At 38.0% G+C, this 22,476-nt stretch overlaps 1 protein-coding gene across 1 annotated transcript in view; it reads left to right on the plus strand.

Moving 5' to 3' along the window:
• The first annotated feature begins 620 nt into the window (after nt 1-620).
• The window catches only part of GABA-B-R3 (gamma-aminobutyric acid type B receptor subunit 3), a 91,667-nt gene continuing 69,811 nt past the window's right edge, over nt 621-22,476 (plus strand). Inside the window, exons 1-2 of the mRNA XM_090172471.1 lie at nt 621-1,089; nt 5,010-5,158. Coding sequence (XP_090028597.1) covers nt 780-1,089; nt 5,010-5,158 — 459 coding nt within the window. The 5' untranslated portion in view covers nt 621-779. The remainder of the gene's footprint in view (nt 1,090-5,009; nt 5,159-22,476) is intronic.

Here is a 22,476-nt window from a genome sequence, read left to right on the forward strand (position 1 = left end):
CAAATTGCCTCGAAACCGTGAATAAATAGGCGAAACGTTTCGGCGGCGACATGGCCGTATACTTCGCGTCCTCTCAGCTGTCATAGCCTCGAGTGAAATAAGAATCGGAACGGCGGATTGAATTAATTAATACTGGCAAATTAGTTTAGCGGGTGGTTCGGAGATGGCGCTACGGTTGGTAACAGTCCAGCCGTGGGCTTCGCGATGAGTCTCGCTCGGTGTAGAGCCTAGTAGAACGGAATCGTCGACGATCGAAGCGGGCGCGCTTGTAGCTTTTTGCGCGGAGGTACGTGGCCCAAGGTGCGCGAATGTGGACGGAGTGACTGATTACAGTCGAAGGGGACATTGTCCAGCTCGGCCGCGCGTCGGACCTTTCCCGCGCGAAAGTTTTCTTTCGGCCTTTCCGAGTTTCTTCGTCTTCATTCTTGATCGGTTCACGGACGGGTCTAATCAAACGCTTAAGGACGCGATATACGAAGAATGTTCCGTCGAAGAACAATTTATTTTCTCGGTTGTTTCAGTTACGGACTACCGTAACGAAATCTAAGTTTACACTTGTACGATATATTATCGTTTCCGTTTTGAGAAGATGCTCGGAATTTACGCTCTTACAATTTGTTTGTCCAAATAGCTGAATAGTTTAAGGAAACCTGGTTTCCCTTAGTTTACTTTCAATGTTATAGCGAACTTGATCGAAGAGCAGTAGCGTGAGTGTACGATGTGATCGCGGGATCAGTACTTTAGAGTGACAATCGTCCGTAGTCGGACGACGAGTGGTAATGGGATCTTTTGAGCGGCCAATACGCCCATCGAAGAGCAGCGTCGTATCTCGGATCTCGGTGTTGTTTTGTCTGTCGGCGGCGGCTTCTTGGAGCGGCACGAAAGCCTCGGCGCCACCGGAAGAAGGCACGTCCGTTAATGCGACCATCAGTTTCAATTTTGACACGTCAACCTTTTGGGATTTGGACGTGGCCGATAACGGGACCGGATATTACGCGGCTCCGGACTCCGTTGTCCCGACGTCGGACGATCCGGATAGCGAAGATACCTCCTGGGAGCCAACGGTCAATCGAACCATTTTTCTTCAAGGTAGATAATAGCGTTGGTCCTAGTACGAATCCCTGTCCCATTATTATCTCCGGAATTCCAAACGGGTTTCCTACCGTCACTTTTAACACTCTATCTTAAAGCCAAATCTGCCAATTGAACAAACATTTTCGTCCAACTTTGTTCGCAAACGATGCCTTTGTTGATCAATTTAATTAGTTACGAATATTAGTCTAGATACTTCTAATAATGCTAGTCCATAGATTTGAAGTAACCATACTTAATCAGGTTTTCAAATAACTTTGTCGAAAGTTAACGTACTTTAGCTTAATAATAAATAAGTACTTTAGGAGCAAAGTTTCGTTTAAACGGTCTCTAGTGTGAATTTTAAATTCGGATCAAAGAGTGTCTCATTATCCTTCGGGCTTCAGCTCGAGTGCGGCTAATGGTTTTATTTTTACTAACTAATCATTAACCGACACGCGTGGACTTTGTTTCGTGGCAAATTGTAGGAGTCGCCATTGCCACCATTATCCCTCAAATAGCTCTGATTTTAGGTGGTGGTTTTGGAAAATACTTCTTTCTCCACTTTCGAAGGAACCAGAAGGTTGGACTATAGATTTTAAATATACAGATTGGAGCGCGACATCTAACTTAGTTATCGATTATTTTTTAAATTATCCATTGCGTATAGTGAAATAACGATATGTCATTGATCAGTGGCGTCGCTAGGGTGTTTTAGGCGGCGCTTGAGCCACCTGAAAAATTTCTGAAGAATCACCTAAAAATTCCGAAAAGTGCCTCCTAAAATTCAGAATTTTTCCAATTCACTTGGCGAAAAGTTTCTTCAAACTTAAAAATGGGCATAAAAATTTCATTTTTCCTAGTCGGTCTCAAACCTTTTTGGGACCCCCCCCCCCCTTCCTCCATATCACTCAATGAGACGCCCCTGACCAGTGTAGAGATCGGCGTTTGAATAAGAAATTATCCAATTATTTATTTTTATTCATAACCGCAAATTATCCGAAAAATATACGAAAAAACCGAATATTTTTGCATGTTAAATCGTTGCTTATTCGTATAAAATGTTCATAAAAAAACAGTTAACCAAACTTTTTATTGTAATTTATTCGTTCCGCCGACCTCTAGACCAGAGCTTATGGCTTAAGCGCCTCCAGTTTTGAAATCCTGGTGACGCCACTGTCATTGATTGTGTTAGTTATCCATATAAAATTTTGCTATATGTTTACTTAGACCACCTTAAAAAATCGACAATATGGTTGGCCATTTTGAAAATAGTAAAGTAAGAAAATAAGTGTTATTTTTCTTGCAGTACCTAAAGGTGCAAAGAAAATATACTGCCTACTAACAAACAGCCACAATGGCAGTCTTGTCTGTCAGAATGTGCTCAAAATGGTCACCCCCCAAATTGGACGTGAAAGAGAGTCTACAACTGTACATTGTTGTTTGTTTCATTTTTAAATCATTATTAAATTTAGTTTGCGTTTAATTTGGTCCAAATTTATATAAAAAAAATTTATAAGGGTAAATTGTTGATGCGAGATGCCTATCAGAGAAAATAGAATGTTAAAATATAAAAAAGTTTGTTATTTAAGAAATTTAAATATTGCGTCACTTTTCATCGGGTCACATATCAGTGTTCCAAAATCAAGCTTAGTCGTGAATTATGAATACATAGTACTTCGGCATGTTTGAGCCACGCTTATGTTGCCTTTGATTCCACTACAATGTTGTACGGACTCTCAAGTGCCTCAAAGCTAGAGGCTCTTCGATCGGCTACCGGTAGTGATCAGCTCCTCAAATGTATATCACGAATCGTATAATTTTAAATTTAGTCAATGCACATAACATCATGCTAATCGGTAAAGTAGCTGTTGAGTTTTTAGGGTAAAAAGGGTACACTTTTAGTTCGAGAACTGGCGAAAAGATACCACAAAAAGTTTCTCGGCTAATTACACCTAGGAGCGACAAACACAGCAGGAGAACGCAATCCGTCGAAAGTCGTCTATTTTCTTGTGTACAATTTTGATTGGCTTGACGCTTTACTAGCGCCTGCTGCCGTCGGAAGGGGAAAATTGTCTTCCCCCTTTCCGTAAAACGTTCAGCGTAAAGGCTCGTCCAATGAAATTTGTACACAACACTGCGTTAGCGTGTTTAAAGGCTAGCTGTGTCCTTCTTGTGTTTGTTGCTCAACAATGCATTTATTAATACTGTGGGTTGAGATGATTTTTAAGGTAGCTCTAACAGTAAGTTCCTTCCTTCTCAAAATACCAAATCAACCCAGCATCTCATTGGTTCCCTGAAATTGACGTCTTCCGACGCCACTGAAGCGCACGCCGGTGATGGTTTTCCTTCGCTTTTTCGCGTTTCCGGTTTTGACGTCACGATGGTCATCGGTTACTCACCGAAGTCATCGGCTGGAAGAGTCGGTTTTTCCGATGACTGACGTCATTACTAAAACTACTATAAAAGCTATACGCCATTTTAAAAAACACCGATGACTGAATAAAAGCGTTCAGCAACTCATCGGTGAAAAATATCAAATCCATCGGGTTTTTTTTGTTGACTGCTGCTGAACGTACCTACTGTTAACTGGCACGAGGCGGTAAAAATATCTTTATATAAAATACGAGAGGTCACGTGATTACGTTAGATTCATCGTGCAGTTAAAGTTAGAGAGCACGCGCATATTTTTGTTTTTGTTGAGCTCGCGCGAAAACGCACGAGACCCTCTGCACGGAAATATTAGGAAGCGCGCGCTCCAAAAAATTACTTTTTATACATATATGCGTATATATTATTTTATAGAAAGAGCTATTCTCCTCCATCACAACTACGTAGAGCATTTCATATTCTACCACATAAAATATTTCACGCAAAACGTTAAAGTAGTTGTTGAGATATAATAATAATCAGCTAGGCTAATACTTTTGGCACCACCCTAGGCCAAAGTCATCTGGCGACTTTTAAGTCCTTTATCCCAGGTGGCCGGGTGAAATCGTGTAGGAGGGTGGTGGACAGCCCTTCATGCCACGCGAGGCGCAACAGTTCCCTACACTGACTATTATCATTAAAAACCTCTACACGTTTTTTTGGAAGGGGGAAACCGAAGAATTCGGGCTAAAACCTCTTTAACCTGTGAGGAGATAACTTACAAACTCTACGTGGAAGTAGTAGTTCCAAGTTTTCATCCAGTGCAACAGGCTGGGATCGTACCAGAACTGTCCCTGGGGTAGGGTGAGAGGGGCAGGGGCCCAGGGCGCCAAAATGTTAGGGGCGCAAAATCGATGATTTTCATTTGAATTAGATATTGAAAATTTAAAAATTTCTACTTAAGGTTCTGGGGGCGCAATTTTGGGTTTTTGGCCCAGGGTGCCATTTGGACTAAGTACGGCGCTGGATCGAGCCCGGCTCCTCTCGCCGCGAGGTGAATGATTTTTAGCTAGTGGAGCCAAGAAAGCTAATAAGTGCATAAGGTCCACAAAGGGCTGTAGAACAGGCGTAATATATTTGAAAGCAACGATCAAACGAAGAATTTTCCTCGACTAAACGTATAATTATAAGTAGGTTGGTCCAATAATTAGGACGATCATTAAAAGTTCTTTCATTCGGCGCAGATTTAAGTAATAACTTTCCAGTCGGTTTACTTCTATTTACGTAATTCGCGAATTTCTTTTTTAAACCGACTTTATTTTAAATCAAGAACTGCCCACTCGAAGCGCCTTTCGAAGAGCCACCACGATTGAGATTCATAGGGCGTTCGCCGAAGTTTGGGGGCAATTAAAAACCGGCACGTTTACTCATATATATATATATATATATATATATATATATATACGTAGGGAACTAAAAGTAAGGGTGGCGCGCTGTGTGGACCGAATCAATTAAAAGCGAATGTTCCTAACGAGTATTTTTATTATTCTTTTAAATCTCTCTTTCAGGTCTGTTCGAAGTCAGCAACTCCGGGTGCCGGGACCATCCCGCGGACGGATTCTCCGAATTGAGCGCCGTCCAACTGGCCATCGAAGACGTCAACGCCATGAATCTGGTACCGGGATACCGACTGGAAATGTACGCTAATGACACGGAGGTAAAACACGAGCACTCCCATTTCTACGAACATGTTTTTGACGTCCTATTGTTTGGTGGCAGCGTTAAACACTCGATTTATTATTATCCGACCCTTCCCTTATATAATTAGGGAAGAGTTTATATTAGAATTCAACGAATTATCGTGATTAGTATACTTTCCTAGTAGCTTTGTTTTTCGGTATTCCGCAATGGTTTTGCCTAACCTTTTGGCGCCTAGAATACGTGAGCCCTTAATATTTGGTAGAGCTAAAAGCCCTGCAGATTATAGCGCGATTGGCGCGGGTTCCAAGGTTAGCTGTTACAAGGCATTTTAAAATGTAATTACGATTGTGAACTAGCAGAAGTAGTGATGTTAATTTTCAGGAAAATTTTACGAATTGCGGAAAAGTTTCCGCAAATCGGAAAAAGAAAAACTTGAAACATAAATTACTTGTTAAGGGTTTTTAATGTTTTTAACTTTTTATCGATATAAAATGTCTAATATCAGTAAACATACTACAAAACATTAATAGTGTTACATTGTTAATCAATTTAGAGCTAGTCTAGAGGTTTAGTTTTACTTTTAGATTCGAAAAAATGAGGCGAAAATGCCGCTTCATTTAAATTTGCAAACAATATATTAGACTAATCATGGAATTAAAACTTTTTTATTTTTTTCGGAATAATACGGAAAATTTTAAGGAAAAAAGGCCTCGGTCATTTTCCGCGGAAAATTTTCCGACTTACAACACTATATTTGGCATTATATTTCTACCATTAAAAAAAATCGGTAATATCAATACCAATTTAACACGTATTTTAGTAGATAATGATTTGCCTTTATTATTATTATTATAATTTTTATTTTTTTCCGAGTCGAAAGTTTTTGGCGGAAAATTTTCCGACTTACAACACTAAGCAGAAGTAAATGAACCGCAGTTATCGAAATAGCTCTCAGAATCGAAGGGCGTTTTCATTATGAAAATTTTGAGAAAATCGAGTCAAATAAAAGCTAATTTCCATCCCCGTCTTTTGACGCGATAAATTGCACTTGTGAATTGTGGGTATAGCTATTTCTATGTATAAAAATGGTTTCATAAAAACCAAAACCCTTTTTTTCGGCATAGGAGCGCGCTAACTTTCAAATTCGAAGTCCAAATGTAACTTCATAAGGAAAAAGCCTAAAAAATGGGGAGTATAGCAGTCTGATAACTTCCGTTCATTTACTTTTGGAACTAGCCTCTGTGATTTTACGTGTTTTTATTCTTGGCTCGCCATACCCGTTACGACTCCCGAGCGGTTGAACACTCGTAATTTTTTATTGTAGGGGATTTTGAATCTCGAGGTGATTTCGGAAATTCGAAACTGATTTAGAGGTTTAAAAGTACGAGTTTCACTCGTGATATACGTTTTTTGTGTGCAAATTTCGGGATTTTCAGCAGTGGCGGCGTAAGGGGGGGGGGCAGGGGTGCCGTTGGAGAAGCTCGAGGGGGGAGGGTGCAAATCAGAACGATTAAACTTGAAGAATTTTTTGGGCACGAGGGGAGGGGGTGCAAAACGAAGGACCCGTGGAAACTTTTGCACGGTCCTGGGGGGTGTCACCAAACATTGCCACCCCGGGGACCTAGCCTTCTTAAGCCGCCACTGATTTTCAGGCAAATTTTCAATTTGATATCTAGCTTTCCAAAACCTTATTTATTACTCGGACTGTAAGTGATTTTAATCGTTGTCCAAGCCCGCTCGTTTATTCAACTGTTTTATTCCATTCTCAATCGAATGATGATAACTCTATTTATCGTTCTAAAAACTGCGACTCTTATCAATTTCGCGTCTGATGAATAGACAACTCGCGGCTCTTTCCATTTTTTTGGTCCTATTTTACGCCTACAGCCGATCGAGCAAAAAATGTTCCGAATGGCAACGGCGCCTTTGAAAAAACCTTTCCTTCGTCGGTTGAAACTTCGTTCTGGAAAAAGTCGTTCTTTGAGCGAGAACTCCGTAAAATTGGCACAGTTTTCGATTTGAATTATTCAATAGTTCTTTTTGATTGTTTGAAGAGAATCTACTTTTTATCGCGCTGTTATGAAAAAAAAGGAGCCGAGTTTGCTGTTGGCGAGTTTACCAAAGCAATCGATCAGCTCGAGAATTTGACATTTGTCTCTTTATACCACGTATATTCTTTCTTATCCTTCGATCTGTTATATATAACGTGTCAATCCGAACTCGACCTTTCGGGGCTTAAAAGCCATATTTAATAAACGTCATTATTTCGTTCGCGTTCCTTTTTTTTTCAACACCCGGCGGCGTGAAATCAGAAATAAATGATCGGAAGTTGTCACGGCGATATCCGTTCCCTACTCTTTCGAGTCACACTCTCGACTGTAGCTTCTGGTGACTTTTTCGGAGAATGAGACATTATTAACCTTCATATACCGTAGATACGACATCGCGACGCAATCCCCGCCGTAATCTCTAAGCGCCCCGCGACCTCACGCGACAGTGGCACCATTTGTTACAACTTTAAAGAAGTTCAGATTAATGGTAGTTGGGGTTTAGTTTACTTGAGGGATGAAATTTATTCCCGAACTTGTTAATGTAGAGTTTCTCCGCTTCATACATCATGCCAGAGAAATTGTAGTTTTTACATTTTTGTTTCCAAAAGCGGCTGTACAGAGTAGAACGGGGTGGAAATGTGAAGCGTTGAAATGGGAAAACAAAATCATGTGACTACCTTTTCACAGCCAACTTCGATTCGGTAACTCGTGTTCATAGTTGGCCGTGCGACGTTAAAGAAAAAAATTTTCCTTCCAGATTCTGCAGACAGCTAATTGACTTACACTTTTCTATTACAAAATGTTTTAAATAATAATAATAAATAGATCATTTAGACTAACCGATCAAAATTTAAACCACCATTAGCGAAATAAAATGAATACTAGTTCGTATTTGTTAGGATAGACGGTGCTGCGGTTCTCCACAAAGTCACGTGACTACCATCTTTTCAGCCCCCCTGGACTTTATAGTTTCGCCTATTATCCCGTAACTAAGCTATAAGGGTGCGGCTTTTAATCAAATTTTCTAAAATCAGGCTTTGGTGAAATTTCATTGAAATTCGGTGTTTATTTTAAACAAATTATATAATTGATAAGAAAACGATTCATAATATGAAAGCCCTGGTAGATTTCACATTAGATTCCCCTACGTCATTATAGCTGTCGCACAATGTTTTCAAGCCCGTTCAGCTGGAATTTAGATTATTCATTGGTCTATACGTTTTTTAAATAAACATGTCACGAAATAAACACGAAAGGCTAAGAGAATATTTCAGACTCGCGATCATTTAAAAATCGTTGTATTATCTAATTTCAATAAGTAAATCTTTTTTTCTATCACAATTTTAAACCATTTTTACAACTACCCAAAACGCTTTTGCGCCAATTAATGTCACAACGAAAATATCAATTTATAAATGCCCAAAATCAGAGCCGTACCTAGTCCCAATGGCGCCCTGGGCCAAAAACCAAAATGGCGCCCCCAGAACCTTATAAGTAGAATTTTTTTAATTTTCAATATCTAATTTAAATGAAAATCATCGATTTTGCGCCCCTAACATTTTGGCGCCCTGGGCCCCTGTCTCTCTCGCCCTACCCAAGGGACGGTTCTGCCCAAAATGACCGTGCGCCCACCGACTTTAAAATAAATTTAAAAGATATCTTCCAAATGATTTTTAAATTTTTTCAATTTTAGAGTTTAAAAGTAAACTATGGTTTACACCCTAATGCCTCCACTGATCAATACCTGTTTTATAAATTTTGGGGACATCTATGAGATACTGCCCCAGGAAGAAACTCAACTAAAATTAAGTTCTACCCACATTAACTCGGATATTTCAGATCATACATTCGCTTTTACAATGTTGCCTTAATTTTAGCTTCTAATTATGTATAAACATTTATTCGATTCCGTTAATTTTTCGATGGCGATTCATTTTCTCCTTTGAGTCTGATAGACAGGCTTGTTCGACATTCTTAAATTAAACAACTTTCATAATTTTAAAAGAGATTTAATATTTCATTTAATTCTTTGCCAAGATTTTGAGTATGCTTTCATAATTGAATTCCTACGTCATAGGTATTCTATCACGTTAATGTTAGAATAAAGTAAAACAATGGTAATAGGAACATTACATTTTATAAGAAGAAACGCGATACTTTTGCAGAATCTGCCTTCGAGGCGGTTACAGAATTAAGACTAATAATTTGAAGAATTTAAAGGGGTTTTAACACGCGCTAAATGGGCGCGCTAAAAGGAACATTTAAACACAAACTAAATGGCCAAAATAAAAGGCGAATAATCAACAAAATAAGCTCTAAAATGGACATCAAACAGAATCAAACGTTGCCTAAGCCAATTAAATCTTTACAAAATTTAAATAGATAACTATTACATCTAGTAGCAACAAACACAGCACCCCACACAAGGAGAACGCAACCCGTCAAAAGTCATGCATTTTCTCGCGTACATTTTTCATTGGTTAGACGCTTTAGCGCCTGCCGCCGTCGGAAGGGCAAAATTCGGAAATTGTCTTCCCCCTTTCCGTAAAACGTTCAGCGTAAAGGTTCTCTTTTCTTCAGTAATTCTATGAGGACGATCACCATTGAATGATTTAAGGTCGCGGATGAAAATAGGTTTGATAGTGTGTACATTATTAAAATGACGATCAACTTGCTTCTTGTCGCGGTCGCTTAGTATATCACGTAAATATTTAGGAAAACGGTCGGAAAAAAACGTCAAATTTTACACATTCTTCAACGTGTTTGTTTTCCAATGTGTTGAAATAGAATGTTTTTATTGTTGTCTGAGGGGCCGGCAACTAATGCTAAGCAATCACTCTTTCGGTTTTACCGGTGGGAAAAAGTTCAATATTTGAGGATAGTTTGAGGAGAGCAGATTTTAGTTCTTTCCTGGGATAAACAAAGAGAGTGTTTTCCGATTTCCATGTTTGAACATTTCCCGCGAATCGTCGGGTGGTTGGACAAATTTCTGGTCTGTTCTGGTCTGGTCTGGTCTGGTCTGGTCCACCGCGGGAAAGGAAAGATACAGAAGCGCTCTCTTGTTTGAGCGAGGGCTAGTTACGTATGATTTTAGCAAACATTCGATCTCTCATGACCCCGTCCGACCTCGTCCCGACATATATCAGAAGGATATAAATAAAAAAGCTGCAAAGAGAAGAAAAAATACCATCTAGTTTACATTGAGAATCGGATTTTGAATTTTAAATTTTATTTCGGTGGAAATCAATTTTATAGTGGATGCGTCACGAGTCGCGTACGACCCCCTCCTTGACAGTTCATGGTTGGACGAGTTGGTCTGAGCAGCGACCAAATTTAGGCCTCCTCTTCCTCGTCAAAACGGGATCATTCGTGGATGAGGGATTTTTAAGTTCCGCTCTCACCAACAGTGCAGATACGTTATACGTATATCTCAGTTGTTGAATGATTTCTTTGAAAAAGAAACGGCTTAGTTGCGTGGAAAACATTTTTGGTCCTTAAGTCCCAGTAGGACCTGGCTAAGGGGGCAGGGGCAGAGGGGTTCATTCACCCTGGGGGGCCAGCCACAGGAGTGAGCCCGAGATATACGAGGATTTTTTAAGGGGAAAACTAAGCTGCGAAATCAAGAGCGGTTTTATTTATTTTCTGATACTCCCCTCGGGATGAAACTCTGCTTAACCCGGCCCTGAGTGTAAACTAGGCTTTTAAGATACGCTTGGCTAGCCGAGAAAGTTTAACAATTCTTATTTTTGGTTCATTCTGAGAAAGTTTCCTAACTTTCATTTTGATAACAAGGAGACCTCTCTATGTTATCTCTCGGCCGTGTTTGAGGGAGACTATGCAAAGGCACGCGAAAGTTATGCCCGGAACTCTGGAAAGGTTTGACAACGCTGCCAAAGTCAATTGGACAAAACGTCTCCAAAGCGCTGTAGAAGCCCAAGCCGTGATGTTTATAACGTTGGCCTTTTAATAGTATGTTGTTATGTTTATCTGGTAAAGTGATAGGGGTCATTCTCTTCCAGAGCCGAACTGTATACCTAAAGGCGGAGCACACTCGGAGCTTAGGGCGCCGCCACAAAGGCGCCCTTGTTTTCAATTAAGTCGCTGAACTGTTCCTTGAGGCTAGGACGTAGTGGGCGATGCCTCTTTCGCCCTATGGGCCCGTCTGGCCCTACTCTATACGGAAAAATTTAGATGAAAGGCATCCATATAGTTATGGTTAACATTTTGGAATATTGTAGGTAAAGTAAAATTACCGTTATAAATGCTTCGAGCATAGAAAAAATATTGTATAATTTTTAGTAGTTGTTAACTAAATAAGTGAGGAAATAGTAGGCCATTTTTTATTCTAATATTTCTAAGAATATAAAATTCCATTAAAATCTCCTTTTAAAATTTAAATTACGTACAAAGTCTATAATTTAGCAATATGGGTTAACTCTATAGGCTAATACCATTTACAAAACTGAGTTTGGTAAACCGAAGTTTAATTTGTATAACCATTTTCAGTACAGAAATATAAACCTTGGTTTAATAAACGGAGTCTAAACCCGGATTAACAAGCCTCGTCTGAAGAAGGTATAACAGAATTATTGGCCAAATCCTAAGTTCTATATTTGTCCCAAAACCTTTCCCATCCGTAATTAAACAAATATATCAACTGAAATCCGTGGAAGTATTACAAGTTATTGTATTTTACAATGAAGTAACATAACAACTGATTTTTTTTATATAATTGGTTATATATTATATGCTTTATATCAACGCCATCAGTGTAAAAATTGTTTAAAAAGTGTCGAGATAATATTTAAGACTCGATGATACCTCATATCCTTAGGATATTACTAGTATCATAAGTGACACTTCCTATTATCTTAACAAAAAATCAATAACGTGGCTAAGGACTGACAACTCTCCGTTAAGTAGCGTCGCCCAAAAAGTCTCCGCCACCAGCCATTTTAACGGATTAACCAAGACTTACAATGTTAGTGAAAATTTAAATGATTTGAAAAGTAAAAATAATGCTTTTTGTGGCAAAATATTGATGGATTATGGAATCTGACCAAAATTTGGTGAATATTGACATTCGCTTTTTTATCGTATTTATCGCCATCACTCTGTGACAGACCTACAATAAAAAAACTCCAGTGGCATACTAATGTGTATTATCTTACTTATGGTAGAATACATAAAGATTAAATTATGATCTGTTAAATTTTAATGCATTCTTTATTTAGCCAACGAATGATGTGTATGGAATTTTTTTATTAGGGAACTGGTTACACATAGCAGCTACGAAACCCAAGGGGGATTTCCTACGTTTGAAAGTTTCTAGAAAAGCGAGGAACGTGACTTTTGGTTTGTTAGAAAAAGCCACGTGAGATCTAGTAACATCTAGTATTTGGCCTATTTTCGTCTAAGAACGACGAAAGTAAAAGTCGCGCTAGTTAATTCGATTTTCACGTATCTTGGGGGAATAGGAAAAATGTGTCAATTTCTAATTTTCTAGCATTACTTAGAAAAGCACAGCCTCTTAAAGATTTGACGGAGATTATACTCTCCCTCAAAAAAGGGAAGGGAAGAAAATTAATAATATACTTATATATCTATGAATTAATTCACATAATGACACCTGATACAAACTATGCTTAATGGGAGTTGTTTAATAATAATATAAATAAATAATATTGGAAAATGGAAGCTAATTTCAAAATTTGATCAGTTTAGAGGCTTAAGTGCGACCGTGCGACGGAATAGCAAATGTGTCATAACGTATATATGTTAGAAGCCTAAAAAATAAAGAACATTTAAGGTAACGAAACGCGAGCACCTTAATACCTGGTTTTGGAAATAAGGTAATTTTATCGAAAAATTAATATTTTGAGTTACCTGGCTTTGGAAATAAGGTAGTGAAACGCAAATGTTTTTTCGAGTTAGATGGCGTCTGTATCAATTGGTGTTAAATTCCAATATTGCGAAAGTGGGTACGTGGGTTGTGGAACCCTGTGAATTCGACAGAAATTCAGAAATGATCAGTACTAAGTTACTAACTATAACTGTAATTTTCAACCAAGTCGGTCTTAATTTAATTTAGATTTAAAGTCGGATATTGCCAAAAAGTACTAAAATGGGAAATGACCAACTTGTGGGCCCCCATCAACCAACTTGTGGCCCCCGATCTCCAAAATTCATTGCGGGCTACCGAGGGAATATTTCTTTTCGATTAAGATGTCCCAGGCCCTTCTAAACCTAATTCTAGGGGAGTTATGTGGAATAAATACTTGTTGAGGTTAACGGTAATAGTTAGTGTAGGGAGCTGTTGGCTCGCGGGGCATGCAGGACTTGCCACCACCCTCCTACGCATTGTAACCCGGCCACCTGAATTAATGGCTTCAAAAGTCGCTTGATGACTTAGACCTAAGGTGGTGCCTTGGGTATTAGCCTAGCTGATTATTATTATTATTATTATTATTATGGTCACCATCGGCTACACTGTACGGGGGCCCAGTAAACACAAATCCTTTAAGATATAGCGCCACTTGTATATTTGGGATAAGCTCCAGACTGATCCGGAAGTTTCTAGAAATCTATCAATGTCTGATTCGTGGCTAGACACCTAGATCTAAAGATTCGGATCTATACTAGTTAATTTGCCCTATAAGGAACACGCAATTAGGTATAGGCAGACCGGAATTGGCTTCCAGATTTGATTTACACTCCTCGTACAAATTACACTACCTTAACTGATTTTTTTATGCGTAGCTTATAAATGGTGTGCAAAATTTTAGGTTACACCAAATAGTTCGATCGAATACCAATTAAAAGTTTTCGCTGGTCAAATAGTCAATTATTTAAAAAGGCGGTTAGGAAATATGGGGTATTTCAAATAGTTTTGCAAAACTGGTCGAGTAACCGAAAGGGTTTTTTCTTGAAAGGAATTTCTAAGTAAAATTCTTTAAAAAAATCAGTTTCGGTGTAATGACACATAATGTGGAGCTGCAATCACCATGTTTAGGCGTAACAATTTAGGCCTGTACGTAGAGGTGGGAAAAACAGATAAATTAGCTGCCAAAATATCGATTAACCATAGAAATTGCGGTTAACTGTTTATTTATAGATATTATCCACGGATAGAAAGGGATTTAACATGCAAAAAATAATTTTATTTTTCGGATAATCGTCGGTTGTGGATAAAAAAAGATAAAGTGATTAATTCTTATCCAAACGCCGACCTCTACCTGTACGTGTACTCAGCTAGCTGTTAGGCCTCTTTTTGGGTAGATCATTGAGCCTTGGCTTATTTTGGAATTTTCGAGAGCAGCAAAGTAAAACTAAAGCTCTAAAATCAAGACCAATGCAGCAAACAAATTCGTATTTGGTATTCGAAAAACTATTTGGTATTTGATCAGTTAACTTGCCCTGTTTCTTCATTCAAAAATATTCGACCAAACTATTCGAAGTTTTAAATATTCGGTATTTGGCATGGCTTGAAATCAAATACAATAATAATCATTAATAATCACCTTAGGCCCAAGTCAGCTGGTGGCTTTACACTTACTATTACCGTTAACCTCAACAAGTATTTAAGAAAAGGGGCAAAAACTAAATCGAAAGAAATTCACTTTAAACCAATGCCACAAACTGGGATCAGACTCGTATAACAAATAATAGATTTATGATTGAACCAATGAATTTCAGGGTTAGACGACAGAAAAATCGGTACACAGCCAACGTCATTATACGGAATTTCATAAAATTGAAGTTGAAGTCCGACAATCAAGAATTGCGCCCGTACAAGTTTCCACGTTTCCCCCACCGGAAATTAAATACGTGTTGACGAACCTTATAGTGGTCGGCTCATTATTATTTTACTACTAGGGCTTAAAAAATGTAAAGAAATTCTATGCTAAAGATACTTAAAAAAACCTATTATTAAACAAGTATTTTGATTTTTTTTATTAATGATATGCTCCAATTAGCATACAAATATTCTTGAGCGGTCTAAGCAGTTAAAATATTAGTAATAATAATAATTTATTATTATAAATGTATAATGACATGTCGACGTTCTACTGGTTAATCGCTTGGACTTTTATGCCATATCTAGTTAACATTTAAAGATGGTTTTCAAAAAAGACGTAATGGCGACCGTCCACGCAAAAAATCTCCGTTAGGCCTAATATATATACAGGGTGGAAGCCTCAGCCGTGGTCCAGCCTCGGTACTTTTCCTAGTACACCCAAGTGCTGCGGGTGGAACACTTCTACAGGCGCTGGTAGGCCAAAAATAGACCAATGGGAGAATTGGATCCCTCAGTCGTGGTCCAGCCTAGGTACTTTTCCTAGTTTAAAAATAGACCAATGGGAGAATTAGAAACGCATCCTCCAAATGCTTTTTCGGGTGATTGGATAAAGATGCGCTTCTAATTATGCTATTGGTCTATTTGTGGAATACCAGCGCCTGTAGAAGTGTTCGACCCGCAGCACTCTGGTGTACTAGGCGAAGTAGTGAGGCTGGACCACGGCTGAGGCTTCCACCCGGTATATGTATGATCATAAGTGGTATTACTCTAAGTACCCAACTTCGAACGGGTTCTATGGGGGCCATGCTTGTCCGTGTGCCAAACTATCTCTCTCTAAAATAGTACTATCTATACCTGCTACTAAAATGAATGCTAACCATTGCCGCGGTAGGCTTACGCTTTAGTGCTTGGTTACTAGAAAACCGAAGGGGAAGAAAAAACGAATGTCTCTCGAGTTTCCTCTCGATTCCCGAGGCTCGGCTCGATTCACGGAGAGGGGGTTAGTTTTGAATATTCTTTCCCCCAAAATCTTCTATACAAGAGAAACGGCCTAGCCCTGTCTAACCCTTCGCCCCGTTAATTCCCGTTTGGCACACTAGTGGGCGCCACTACCAGAAATAAAATTCAAATCTTTCTCTCTTCAATTCTCTCGAGGATTTTTCGCGCTCGCAACAGCCGCCTGAACCACCTCACGTGCTGACGTCACGAAAAGGGGGAGAACATGTCCCAGAGAACAGCGCGTCTTGGGTACTTAGAGTAATACCACTTATGGTATGATTTTTTTTATCCTAGTGAAACTTACAAGGAGACATCCCGAAGTGTAACCAACCGATTTTGTTCAAACTCGGGCGATTGGTAGACGTTCATGTATGTTGAAAAATTCTAAAGGGAATTTATTCAATGTAACCGTTTTGCCATGGCAACGAAAAATGTTTTTGACAATACAAAATATAAAATTTTCCCATTGAAAATAACATGGGATTTTGACATCAAATTGATCAAAAGTTGATCAATTTTGATGTTTTTACTGTCAATTTTTATTTATTTTTTATTTTTTTGGCATTTTCGAAATTTTTAAATTTGTTCAAATTTTTCTAGGAATCGGTCAGATTCCCATGTTATTTTCAATGGGAAAATTTCCATTTGTTGTTGTCAAAAACATTTTTCGTTGCCATGGCAAAACGGTTGCCCATTGAATTAATTCCCTTTAGGATTTTTAATGATACATGAAGGTCTACCAATCCCCCGAGTTTGAACAAAATCGGTGGGTTACACTTCGGGATGTCTCCTTGTTAGCCACTCCATTAGCTTAGAAAATACCAAATGTTTTGGTGAAATATACATGCCCTATTGTTATAATGAAAAAATAGACTATAATTTTATAGATTAATAGATGAATTTCCACCATCCAAACTGTTTTTTTGTTAATTTTTCCGAAGAGAATGACACCTACATTCTATCATTAAGGTTTCGATTTATACGTCATATTAAAGATTTACGCTTATAGGGTTGGGCGTGGTGGACGTCGGTGCTTTCCCGCGGGATGAATAAATAACATTATATCTTACGCATACAGATTTAATCAATATAAGCTATTTTGAAATATTATATTTTCATTAAATGCAATAATTAAGAAAACAAACTCTAATTTTATTGATTGGCGCGCTGCACGATTTTCCACCATCGAAAGGTTTTAGCTTATTTTTCTGAAAAGAATGGTATCTTTCGTTATATTCTACCATTTACGTCCAAAGGATAATGTTTTTTTCTTCAAAAACTGTTGAACGCGTCTGTACATTTTACATTTGGTCTTGCTTAAATTTTTTATACTGAAAATTTTCAAAACTAAGAGCGGGTATTTTATTTTGGACCTTATGCTTAATGGCGAAAGTTCCAGCCTTTTGTTTCTGCTTTAAAATAAAAGTTCTTTGCTAGGATTCTTAACGAGCGTTTCCCTTTCAATAAGGTGGTGTATATATTTGTATTAATATATTAGAAACATCTAGGGCGACTACGCAAAGCGAAATCAAAATATTTAAATTATAGGGCGTCTCTATTCTGGTCGTTTGTTTTAGGGGTCCACGCGCGGGGAACCCCAAAATTCCGCCCGTTACAAGGTTTCCATGTCTAGAATGGAATGGTCCCTAGAAATACATAAATCTTCGGAAAAACTGTGTTAGGAATATAATGGGCTTTTCTTCATTCAAAGAGAAATCTCAAAACGCGCTTCTTTGTAAGGTTCTTGAACCTGCACAGGGGCCGCGAAACCACCTTGCGCTTTTACAAGCTACGCGAAAATATTACCATATATAAAGGCTCGATACACCCGTCGTTGTAAGAATAAAACTCGAAGAGCACTTGCAAATTTGCCCGAGAATCTCGTTCGGAATTCCTCCATACAATTGACACCGGGATCATCTCCGGACAAAATTGCTGAAGCTTTTCTTATTTTTTTATTTAAAACACGTGCCAGGAAACGGATTCATAGCTCGCGGTTTGCTCGCTTGGACTAAACCTAACCAGAAAGAAGAGCTTACTGATTAACAAATATCTTACGTGTAAACAAACTTTTAGAGTTAGGTCATTAGAGGTTCGATTTTAATGCTTTTGTTAATACTAGATGGCGCAAATTAAATATTTTTGTTGGATATAAACGATGTTTTATGTAAAAATTACTAGGATTTAGTTTAATCTGAGCTGCCACTATCATGTCGAACGATGTCAGTGGGGCATTTAGCTTAAAATAACGACAGTTATTGCTACAATAACCATTAATTACCGTATACAACAAACTTTCACCCTAAATACTCCAATTGATTCAGAAACTATGTGGAAAATTTCTTGCTTTCTGTGTAAAACTACGTACGTGGATTTGAAACCCAAAATGTTTTTGACCCCTATTCTCGCTCTTTCGGCTACTGAACTAAAGATCAACAAAAAATTATAATTGATTATATTTTCCATGAATATTTTTAAAAGTTTTAATATTTATAATGATCAACTTTAAAAAACTAAAGACGAAAAATTTAATATTTTTGTTGGTTTTTAGCTGATATAAAATTTTAGACGCCATCTGGGAAGACTTGAGACGTTTAAAAATCATCCACTAAAGGCGTTACTACCATGAAAGGATCTCCTTCAACATCAAACGCGAATGGATCTATGTTATCCGGAAGCTGGTAATGATGTCAATTGAAAATGTGTCTTTGAAGGTGATGGAAATGTGGGCGTCGAGTGCTTATTGGTTAAATTCGTCATCCGCGGTTTTCGCATTTTCGCTAAAATTTTCCTTTCACGAGTTGCTTTCTTTTAAATAAGCGAAAACTTCTAGAATTTGTAAGTTAAAACCCGACCACTTCCCCTCCGAACGTTTGGTCGGAACGCGTAGCCGCACCTACTTAATTAGAAACATTTCCCTCCACGATCTTTCAAAAAGAATTTGGGGTACTCAAAATCTGACGACGTTTTAGAATGGGCTTAAAACTCCAATTTCTTAATTAAATTCCCAACCTGAGCCTATACTACCTTTTCCCACCTAAAAGCGAAAATCAACGCGCAAAGACCTTTCAGACTGAGGGCAAATTATAGGCTTTATATATACGCTATGAGGTTTCGTTGAATGGGAAATTTATGCATATTTGATTATTAGCAAAACGAGTGACACGAATTTTATAGTACTCGAGACCTTAAGCGACTAGGACTTAAAATATAGAGCCTAATATTTTAGTACTTAAGTACTCCAGCGAGTTTAAATTTATAGTACTCGAGTGTTAAAGCGAATCTAATTTTCTAATACTCGAGTAGATCTTATTTTCGACTACTTGATTACTCGAACGAGTTTAAGTTTCTAGGACGCTAGAGCTTGAGCGAGTCTATTTATTTAGTACTCGAGTGCTAGAGCGAGTCTATTTATATAGTACTCGAGTGCCAGAGCGAATCTATTTATATAGTACTCGAGTGCCAGAGTGAATCTATTTATTTAGTACTCGAGTGCTAGAGCGAGTCTATTTATTTAGTACTCGAGTGCTAGAGCGAGTCTATTTATTTAGTACTCGAGTGCTAGAGCGAGTCTATTTATATAGTACTCGAGTGCTAGAGCGAATCTATTTATTTAGTACTCGAGTGCCAGAGTGAATCTATTTATTTAGTACTCGAGTGTTAGAGCGAGTCTATTTATTTAGTACTCGAGTGCTAGAACGAGTCTATTCATTTAGTACTCGAGTGCTAGAGCGAGTCTATTTATTTAGTACTCGAGTGCTAGAGCAAGTCTATTTATTTAGTACTCGAGGGCTAGAACGAGTCGATTTATTTAGTACTCGAGGGCTAGAACGAGTCGATTTATTTAGTACTCGAGGGCTAGAGCGAGTCTATTTATTTAGTACTCGAGTGCTAGAGCGAGTCTATTTATTTAGTACTCGAGTGCTAGAGCGAGTCTATTTGTTTAGTACTCGAGTGCTAGAGTGAGTCTATTTATTTAGTACTCGAGTGCTATAGCGAGTCTATTTATTTAGTACTTGAGTGCTAGAGCTAGTCTATTTGTTTAGTACTCGAGTGCTAGAGCGAGTCTATTTATTTAGTACTCGAGTTCTAGAGCGAGTTTAAATTTATAGGACTCTAGAGTTTGTGCGAGTTGAAATTTTTAGGATTTTACAGCTTGAGAGAGTCTAATTTTTTAGTACTCGAGGACTCGAGCGAGATTACAAAGGGAGTCGACTCAAAATGCGAAAAACAGAACACGAAACCTCTAATACAAGCTTGTTGGAACAACCAGTTCATTTACGTGCTTAGTCTTATGAACATGTTTTCTATAATAAGAGGCACATTTATGACTGATTATGTTACATATGCTATAAGTGATATTAAAGTATACATATATACCTATGTATATTTTAAAAACGTCAAATTAAATAGTTTTTAAAAATGAAAAGTACATGTGTATATTTTAAAAACGTCAAATTAAATAGTTTTTAAAAATGAAAAGTACATTTGTATATTTCAAAAACGTCAAATTAAATAGTTTTTAAAATTGTAAAGTAATCCATGTGTAATTTTCTATTTTTTAAATGAAATCTTACCATTTTAGCTCTGAACGTCTAATATACCCTTAGAAAAAAAACCCGTCTTCAGCCGGCACAAGAGCGGAGCTTTAGAAAGTGACTGATATCTCTGACCTTAACTCTTCTTAACCTTCATGACCGTATTTTAGTGGTTAGCGCGCAACTTGGAAGATTATAAATTGACTCGGGACGTTATTAATCGGTTTTCAAACCGTCGTAATACGTTACTAATGGACGCCTTAATTACTCACATAATCACATTTCACGACTCCAAGTTTCAAAACCTTTCTTTCTCCAAAAACCGAGTTAAAAAGAATGTCAAATTAGGGCTCCATTTATCAAAAAGTTTTCCACATATTGTATATCTCTACATTATTAATATAAAGTACGGCCCGATGGGGTTTTTTCCCCCTCATCATCCTCTCGGAAGAGAGATAGAGAGAGATTTTCTCGGCGAAGGTCCTAGATGAAAATGAACACTCCAGACACTTCCATTTTCGAAGAGTGCGTTTTTTTTTTCCGGACGGGCCAAATGTGTTCCTCGGTTGTTTGATAGACATTCGTTTTTCACTTTTTGGACGGTTTTTTGATGGTCTCCCTAAAGCAGCCACGTTAGATTTAGGTTATTCTCGGAACTAAGAGTTTAGCCCCATCTATGGGTGGAGAAAAATCAATACGTCATCACTGTTGAGGAACACACTCCCTACATTACCCGAATGGGCCTGCTGTCTACGCTCTTTTTTGAGCCACGAGCGTAATTTGCCCCCCCCCCCTTATGAGACGACAGCCGGGCTATAACATACCTCCCCATACACCGTCCATTTCATTAGAAAATATAAATTTTTAACTTTCCCAAAAATATTAAAATTATAAGCTCTTATTGAAATTTTTAAAAAAGGATCTTAAGATCAATGACGTCACCCGTTAGTTTGCGCCTAGTAATAAGGAAACTCAGGTGTAAGATAACCTCAGCTCTTAAACTTCATAAATTAAACTAATTATCCTTCATTTCACAAATTTGGTTCAAGTATATTATAAATAAATTCAATATTTCCTTTTTCAGCGGCGTAAGCAGAATTTCCAATATGAGAGAACTAAACCTCTAATTACGAAATAATTATTCCTGACCCCTTAATTATAATATCACCGATCGAACTCGTGATTAAATTACATTTACCAATATTTGCCCTCTAGAAAATTCGGGAACTGTTCTTCCGGAAACTTAATCTGTTCTCTTCGCTTGTTTACGATTTGAGACAATCTCTTTGCGGTATATTGAATATTGTTATCTATTAGCAAGAATTTATTTATTTATACCTAGGGAGAATGTCTATGTCGAGACGGTTTTTAGCCTTTCTCTCAATCCACCCGTTGGTCCCCCCAGTACGCTCCTCCGCTTAAAATAAAACGAATAGTCCCGGTATTTCATTGGCTGCTTAAAATTTACGTCACCTAACGCGATGGAAATCAAACGCGGGTGACGTTTTGTCTTTCCCCCCGCGCGAGACGGGGGAAAGGCGTTCAACGTGCCCGGTGATTGTCGCAACATAATCATTCTTCCTAATAATAAATAAATACATTCTTGCTATTAGTAGGCTCAAGAATGTATTTATTTATGTTTATTGAGAAAGACTATGTTTAGGTGGGAAAGAGAAATGTCGAATCCTAATGGTTTTTATAGTTATGACATTGTGCTAGCTGATAGCAAAAGTAAAGGAAATCATAAAAGCCCTGATTCTTCGGGGATTTCTTTACCCCATAGAGTCAATAACTGTCTCTTTGAATTAAGAATGGCCGGTAGGCCATTCTTATTTAAGGTGTCAGCGCGATTTCCTATGGCTAAAATTAATACAGCCAAGCGCAGGAGAATCAATAGTCGGGTCGCTAAAAATTTTAAGACTTTATTTTAAGCGATTTTTATGCCCAA

The sequence above is a fragment of the Leiobunum rupestre genome, chromosome 4 (genome assembly GCF_980474605.1).
Source record: "Leiobunum rupestre chromosome 4, qqLeiRupe1.1.hap1, whole genome shotgun sequence".
Classification (NCBI taxonomy): domain Eukaryota; kingdom Metazoa; phylum Arthropoda; class Arachnida; order Opiliones; family Sclerosomatidae; genus Leiobunum; species Leiobunum rupestre.